At 51.7% G+C, this 7,607-nt stretch overlaps 1 protein-coding gene across 1 annotated transcript in view; it reads right to left on the bottom strand.

The window, feature by feature from the left end:
* Nucleotides 1–1,573: 1,573 nt before the first annotated feature.
* Nucleotides 1,574–7,607, bottom strand: part of TFAP2E (transcription factor AP-2 epsilon) — a 6,245-nt gene continuing 211 nt past the window's right edge. The window contains exons 2-5 of the mRNA XM_026863205.1: nt 7,018–7,603; nt 6,615–6,733; nt 3,715–3,856; nt 1,574–3,321 (exon numbers count right to left, since the gene is read on the bottom strand). Coding sequence (XP_026719006.1) covers nt 3,033–3,321; nt 3,715–3,856; nt 6,615–6,733; nt 7,018–7,603 — 1,136 coding nt within the window. The 3' untranslated portion in view covers nt 1,574–3,032. The remainder of the gene's footprint in view (nt 3,322–3,714; nt 3,857–6,614; nt 6,734–7,017; nt 7,604–7,607) is intronic.

The following is a 7,607-nucleotide window of genomic DNA, read 5'->3' on the forward strand; positions in this document are numbered from 1 at the left end:
CATGGCTGCTACGTCTAAGAATTCCTTGATATTCAAAGAGAGCCCTAACCACGTCAGGTTTTCGTAAGATGATGACATGATGAAATTCTGTTTTGTGCCTGTATATTATAGCGTGCACACGTATGCTTTCATCAGGTACTGGAGTGTAGTTTGCTCTTCTCTGGTACCGTGCACCAGAGGATGTCTACAAATGGAATTATTTCGGGATACTTATCCTAAATAATGCCGTGTAGGGAAACCTGTATTGTAGCACAAAAGCACCTTGCTCTCCTTTATCATAATCCATTTTAAACATGGATTATGCTGACGCAGGACGGGACGCTCCTATTTTGGAATAATTTTGAATAGGAATACTTTTTGTGCTTTCAGCTCACACCCTGCATTATCCAAAATAGCTTTGAAGTGTAAACAAGCCTCTAATGTGTCTCTAGCATTTTCATTCTGCTCCCTGGCTCCTCCTTGTTCCGTGGCTCTTCCTTTGGGAAGGGCCAGAGAGCAAAACCAGACCTGCAGAGCCCGTCCTTTAGGTCTTTGCTTTCACAAACTTCATTCCAAAGGACATTTCCAATCTGATTCCCAATTTAGATGCATCCCTAAGCTTTTGAAGGGAGTGTTTAGATGCAAGTTTCTGACTCTGAGCCATCCCACAAATTATGTTAGCATGTAAAATGTTTCCCTTCACGCTTTTCTGAAAGGAAGAAGGGTTTGTATTTCTAACCTCCTGTGGTCCCTTTTGGGACCATTTGGTTATTTTTTCAATTATCAGCAGCATATTCTGCCGCCTCCAGAGAAAACTGCTGGGTACAACCCCGAGAGGTCCAGTCGAACGTGTGCTGTGAGGACTCGGGCCCGTGCCCACCTGCCCAGTCTCTAGCCGTGCCGAGCAGCGGGTGTGCGGGGAGGACAGCAGACATGCTCTCCAAGGTCACCCCTCTCCCACCATGTCAGAGGCCATTGCTCATCTGCTTCCACAAAACACTGCAGCCTCTCCCTTCTGATCGGTTATTTAAATTTGCTTCCCGGCCGTTTCACTCGGCGTCCTGCCTCTAGTTCCGGTGTCGTCGTTCCCCGTTTGTATTCCACACCACTCTTCCCCACGCCCGTGTCCTTTCCACTCTAATCCCTCGGTCTTTCCTCGCCCAGTCAGTTCCCACCTGAGATCTCCCTGGCTGCTTTTCTCCACGGCTTTCCCGCTTGGGCTGGCCAGATCTGCCAGGGGCGTTCAGCACAGAGCAATACCGTGGAAGCACACGTATGTCACGCAGCGTAATCTCTCTTCTGGTTTGTTAATCCTTTTTTTTTTAACAGTTCCCATCATTTTGGTTTTTTCTAAGCCCCTGTGGGCACGAGGTGGCTGGGTTTAGTCCTACCCATAATAATGCCACAAGCAGCAGCTAATCTGGAGAACTTCATTGCATATAGATTAGTAGGGTTAGTTTATCTGCTAACTAATCGCTCGTTGTCCTGATACCATGAGGTCCTTCTGCAGCTCTTCACAGACAGGTTTAGATTTGACTATCCTGAGCAGTTCTGAAACATCTGCAAACGCATCGTTTCATCTCCAGCATCACCAGAGGCGCCGGCCGGCTGGGCTGCGCCGGCCTCTGAGATCAGGGCATCCACCAGCTCCTGTCATCCTCTGAGCTCTGTGACTGCACCGAGCACCAAACGTCAGCCACGAAACTGGAGGATACGGTTTCTTAAATCTATGTAATATTTCAAGATACAACCACAGAGGCAGAAGGCTCCTTGTTCACAAAGACGATGGAGGTGCTTTCTTCAAATAAAAAGAGGTTTATTGAGATAATGAGAGTGACATTGTGGTGTGGGTGTTGTACATCTATTGCAGCATTAAGAGAAACAACAGCAAGTACAAAATCCTGCAGAACTTCTATAGTCATTATCATCACAGCCTATCTTGTCCATGCTACGGTTTTGTGTATCCAAAACTTCATTCCCATTCCTAATGGCAGAAAATCCAAAGACTTTCATCTTTTTTTAAAAAAACAAAACAAAAACAACCCAAACCAAAAAAAAAGGCAAAACAAAGAACCAACTCAATTTGATATAAATAACTTGCACTGGACATTTTAAAACTTTCAGATTTTAATTACACATAAATAAATATATACAGATTTAGAACAGTTCAGTTTGGCCTGGTTCAAGTTCTGCTCCTTGTGCTTTAGCAATTATTATTAATTTTAGAAACTTGTATGCTGTTATCTGTGGGTTGTGGAGTTTTAATTAGTCCTGGGTTTAACTTCACCTGCTTTATCCCCAGCTGTGGCCGCAGCAGTGGGGAAGGCTCTCCTGGCTCCCTTCCTGCCCTGGGAACCGTCGCCTGGGCGGTTTGTTCCTCCCCTCGTCGGGGCTCCTCAGCCCGGGGGAGAATCCGCCGTGAGTCTCAGTTTGAAGACTGTAAACGAAGTCTGAAACTGCTTTAACCCCAAAGCAATTCTGCTGGCGATTTTCTCGTGGCCTGGCTTTAGGACTGGGCTGTAGGTGGGGAAATGGGAAGGTTCCCTCTGTGTCTGCTTGTCAAAACCAGCTGATCCATCCGGGTACAGCCAGCGGTCCAACTCCCTGCCCTCTGCTGCTCGTGCCTCTGGTTCTTGCATTGATGAGGCTTTTGCTCTTTCTTATCATTTTTTTTTTTTTCAGTTGGAACCAATTCCCGGAGCACGTCAGGATTTCACTATGGGTTTTTAAAAAAACAAAACAAAATAAAATTGCACATGATTTGGCTTCCTGCATCCACAATTAAAAAAAAAAAAAAAAAAAAAAAAAGGCAAAACCCAAAAGCCATCAATCTGGCTTAGTTTCTCATTCTCACTATGTCCGTTAGAGTTGTTTTCTTCTTAAATTCTTTAAATCTTCTCTTTTTTTGTCTTTTCTTTGTTTGCTTTACGAGTTTCATCCCAAGTTCAAATGTAGCAGTTCAGAAAACAGTGCACTGGATCGTCATTCCCACCCTGCGCTATCTACGGCAGCCGGGGGAAGCTCCCACTGGGCAGGGGGAGGGAGACAGCACGTTATTTCCGATGCTTCACTTCTTTTTCTGACGCTTTGGAGTCTCCGGCCGTGTGCCCATTCCCTGTGCTGTTCATGAACATTTTATCCAGCCCCTTAAGGGACTCTACCAGGTAGTTCTGGAAGGCTGTGAGCGCTGCGCAGATGGCTGGGCCCCCAAAGCCGTGGGTTATCAAGCTGAAATGAGTCAAACAGCTCTGGACACCGGGCTCTAAGATGAGTGAAGGGCGGCTGTTCCCCAGCGGTGAGCGATCCTGGGCTATCAAGTCTGCAAACTCTTTACAAATTTGCCTGAAAGAGAGAGGTTTGTGTTACTGGAAGTGCTGTTAGACGGCTGCAGGGACATAGGGGTGTGTTGGGGAACTCTTTTCCTGCTCCCTGCCCCAGCAGCTGCCTCCCCGCCTGGAGTTTTTGGCTCCAGCCTGGGGAAAGCCCCTGGGTGCAGAGTCGGAGCTGGTGCTGCTTTGAAGGGGCACGTGTGGCTGTGCCCAAAGGCTCCCCGGGCTGAGGTTAACCTCTCCCATGGGCGAGCAGGCCCTTCAGTCCACCTAACTAGTCACCTCGCTGCACGTCTGTCAGATCCGCGTGCAGCCTATCCGACCATCTCTTCCCCACAGAAGAAAGCTTTCAGGGCTAAGGCTGCCCTTCCAAACACACCAGCGGCTCATTGCCATCTGTACTCACTTGGTAGCCAGCAGCATGTTTTTCCTGGTGTGCAGCTCCGTGGGGTCGGAGTGCTGTCGGCACAGGTACTCTGCCGCCGCCTTGGCTGGGAACTCCGTTTCGCACACGTACCCAAAATCCCGAGCCAGGTGAACGGCTTCGCCTGCGAGCAGGACAGGTTAACAAGCTGTGTCAGTGCCTGTGTAAAGGGAGGGGGGGGGCTTTCTGCAGCAGCTCCGGCTCTCACTTCCCTTTCTCGGGTGCCACCCAAGAGCTCGCCCCACTTTTGGCTCTCGCGCTGCTGCGGAGACACCAGCGGGTTCCTTATACCCATCTGTCAGACAGCCTGCGTGGGTCCGAGCGCAGCACTGACAGCTCTGAACAGAAGCTGGTCCCTTTGCTAGCTTTTAAAAAGGCATGAGGATGGTGCTGGAGCTTGAGCAGGATGAGGTGTGAGTCTCTGGGCTACTGCTCCAAACGGAAGAACAGCAGAGGTGTTTCTCTCTTGGGCACTTCCCTTTCTGCGTCTTTCTTTCCCTACTTCTTCCAAAATTTCCTGCTTGGCCTCTCCAAATTGAGCAGAGGTTTAAACAGGGGCTGGAGGGTGAAAAAGCGACCTTAACCCTGTGACCACTAGACAAAACGGGGTGGAAGGAAGGGGTTTACACCCTCCCGCAGCGAGCAGGGGCCCTCGGGCTGGACGCGCAGGCAGCGTATCCATCACCCCGCGGAAATGCCCACCCACTGATGGAATTGATCCATCCCAGGCATCCCCGTGGAAATAATCAGAGCTGATGGCCATTGATCATGCCCAACACCCGAAATCCCGGTCGGGCAGGCAGAGCTAATTTGACTTGCCCCCCTGCTGCTCGCACGTATTAGACCATCCATCCTGAGAGCATTAACCTAGATCCCCTCCCAGGCCGCCCCGCTCTCGGAGCTCAGTCTGGGAAGCCACGTTATGGGGAAAGTGTCCCTGCTTCCCGTATAATGATAATACTTTCCACTTCGTCTCCTCCAGAGAAGGAGCAAAGAAGGTAAACCTGGAGAATCGGCACTGCAGTTGTTTGTATCTTAAAAAAAAAAAAAAAACAATCACAAAGTAATAGCTGCTGGAAAACAGTTACGGTGACAATAAAAAAGGGCTCTGTGACCTCATGGTGAGAGCCAAGGCTGGAGCCAGGATTTATTTCCTCCGTGTGTGTGTGAGTAGCTACACAGCCGATCGTTTTAAAGGCAGTTTGGCTGCTGGCTTAGGGAGGTTTCAGCGAAGGGGACGAGGAGAGGCTGGGGGAGAGCGCGCCGGGCAGGAGGCCGCGGCAGGCAGAGGGGCCGCAGGAGCCCGTCTGGACACGCACCTCTCTCTGAGAGTTCAGGTGTTTCTGAAGCTGAGCTGTGGCCCTGCTGCTCCCCAGGGCCCGTGCTGGAGCTCCCGATGGAGCAGCGGCCCAGGAGAGGGCAAGTGCTCGGTGTAGGTGGCAAGGGCTCCCACAGGCACCCGCAGCCCTCCCTGCGCTTCCAGTACCCATTTTCCCCATCTCCAGGAGCGGCTCCGGGTCGGTGTGAGAATAAGTATAGCGTCCACCCAGTGTTATTTTTAAATGAACAGACGTTGGAAGGCAGAGAGGGGAGAAAACAAACTAAACCAGGACAGCGAATGTCCAAGAAAGAGGGTGCCTGGGGCACAGGGGCACAAGCCAGTTTCTGCCCGCTGAGTAATGACAAAGCAATAGCACCTTCCTCCGGGTGAAACAGCTCCCGGTGCCGTAACACTTACGTGCAGGAGGAAATTATATCCATCGAGCACACATGGCACCACTCTTTTATTAGCTGGGGAGCAGTAACCAAAACATCGGCAGCCACCTGAAATCAAAATGTACATTTCTCCCTTCCTTCCTTCCTTCCTTTCTTTCTTTCTTTCATTCTTTTCTTTCTTTTCTTTTAATGGAAATCAGCCTTTCATTCAGCACAAACCAACTGCCCTCAGTAACAACCTCCGCCTAATGAAGCGGGTCATTTAATTTGCTGGCAACAATGGAGATGATTTTCTATTCAGAAACTGCAGGCAGCTGCCTCCAACACGCTGGGTGCAAACACAATGGATTCCAAAGCTCGAAGGGAGTCAGAGCTGTCATTGCATTTGTTTGCACCCCGTGTCCTTTTCTCCCAAGACGCATCATCATTTCCATAGCGCAAAAAAAAGGTGGAGGGGAGCGAATAACCAAGCGGCTTGAAGCAGGGGCACCTCAGACGTCAGGGCAGGGCGCGTGCTCAGCCCTTAACGCCGCGCTCCCGGCGCTGCTCCTACGAACGTTACCTCCTCCTGCGAGACCTCAGAGCTGTGCGGCATCTCCTCGATGTCTCGCTTGTCTCCTGCTGTCCCAGGGGAGGAGGACAGGACTCGGAATCGGGGCAGCTCCTTATAGGAGACAAGACCCGGCCCCGAGCGCGGTGACAGAACCTGGACAGAGCAGGTTGGTGCTGCCCGAGGGCGACAGGGTCGGCAGCACCTCAGTTGTGCCCGAAGTGGGCACACGGGGCTGCAGAGCAGCTGCTAAATTCTCGGCAGCTTTATTGAAGCTTTTTTGTATTTGTTTTCTGTGAACCCGACTGAGCGTTACTAGAAGCAGTTCACAGGAGCGGTCGGTACGCTTAGCTACAGCCGAGACGGAGCTCGCGGCCCCGCTCAGGCTGTGGATGCCTCTTCCCCTGGGATATGACTCGTCCAACAGAAATGTCTGAGTTTGGGGAGACAGACATGCTTGAATCAGCATGGAGACTCGCACAGGGACGTTTCCAGTCACCGTCGGTGCTGACCGCCGCGTACTTGCTTTAAGTGCTCTTGTTTGTGGAAAGCTGTGAATGAAGGGTGTTGAAGTTCTGGCACTCCCGTCCTCCACGGAGCGGAGAGCGACTCTTACCTTCCACGAGGGACGTCAGCAGGGTGACGTTGGCAGCTTTGCGCCTTCCCGCAGGTAGATTTAGTCCGATTTTCTCTAACCTCTCCCTTAAACACCGACCCCCGTTTTTTGATTTTGCTCTGAAAAGCAAAAACAATGAGGGGGAAGAAATGATAATGTAATCAATGTTAAAACCACTGTAACTAATTCCAGCTTAAGCTTTTAGGTTTGGAAGGAAAGAAGAAAAAAAGCAACAAGAATTCTATTCCCCAATATACCACGCTCCAGAATTTCTCATCTCCATTAATCTGAGAGGTAAGAGCTGGTGCTGAGCGCGAGGCTCGCTGCAGCCTTACCCCTGCCTTCAGCACACGCCGCAGCCCCACGTCCTGGGGCTGGCCCAGAGCTCTCAGGAGCCTCTTACCTGCGGAGGACTCCGCCGAGGAGAGAGGCGTTGAGACACTCGGGGGGCGAGAGCCTTCTCTGCACCTCCCCGACGGTCACCTTGTACTTGGAGGTGGAGCTGAGAAGGGAGAGGCGCCCAGGCACGGAGCAGAAGACCTCGTTGGGGTTCGTCACCCCTCCGATCAAGCTGTCTTTGTTCATGGACAGGGTGGAAATGGTGGTGCCATTGGCCTTCGAGGGAATGGGCACTGGGAGACAAATCAAAGAATAATAAAAGAAGAGAGGTGGAGTGATGACACTAAACTCAGTAAAGGAAAAAGAATAAATGGAAGAAGCCTGGCCTCTGCTCTCGCCCGCTTTCCCACGCCTCCCGGCTCTGCTGTCATTAAGCCCAAGGTTTGGGGCTGGTCCGAAGGCCGAGGGCTGTGCCCAGCGTCGCCGCCTGGCCCTGGGCCCAGCCTCCCCTCCCTGCCTGCTCCGGGGCTGCGGTGGCAGGGCCAGGCGCTGCCTCGTCGCTTGGTTCCTCTCCGGGTTTGGGGCGGGATGGCAGCTGCAGCCCGGCTCCGCGCAGGCCTGCGGCTGCGTCCCACGGGCCAGGGGCTGAGCTCC

The sequence above is a fragment of the Athene cunicularia genome (genome assembly GCF_003259725.1).
Source record: "Athene cunicularia isolate RWA chromosome 23 unlocalized genomic scaffold, athCun1 chr23_part1, whole genome shotgun sequence".
NCBI lineage: Eukaryota > Metazoa > Chordata > Aves > Strigiformes > Strigidae > Athene > Athene cunicularia.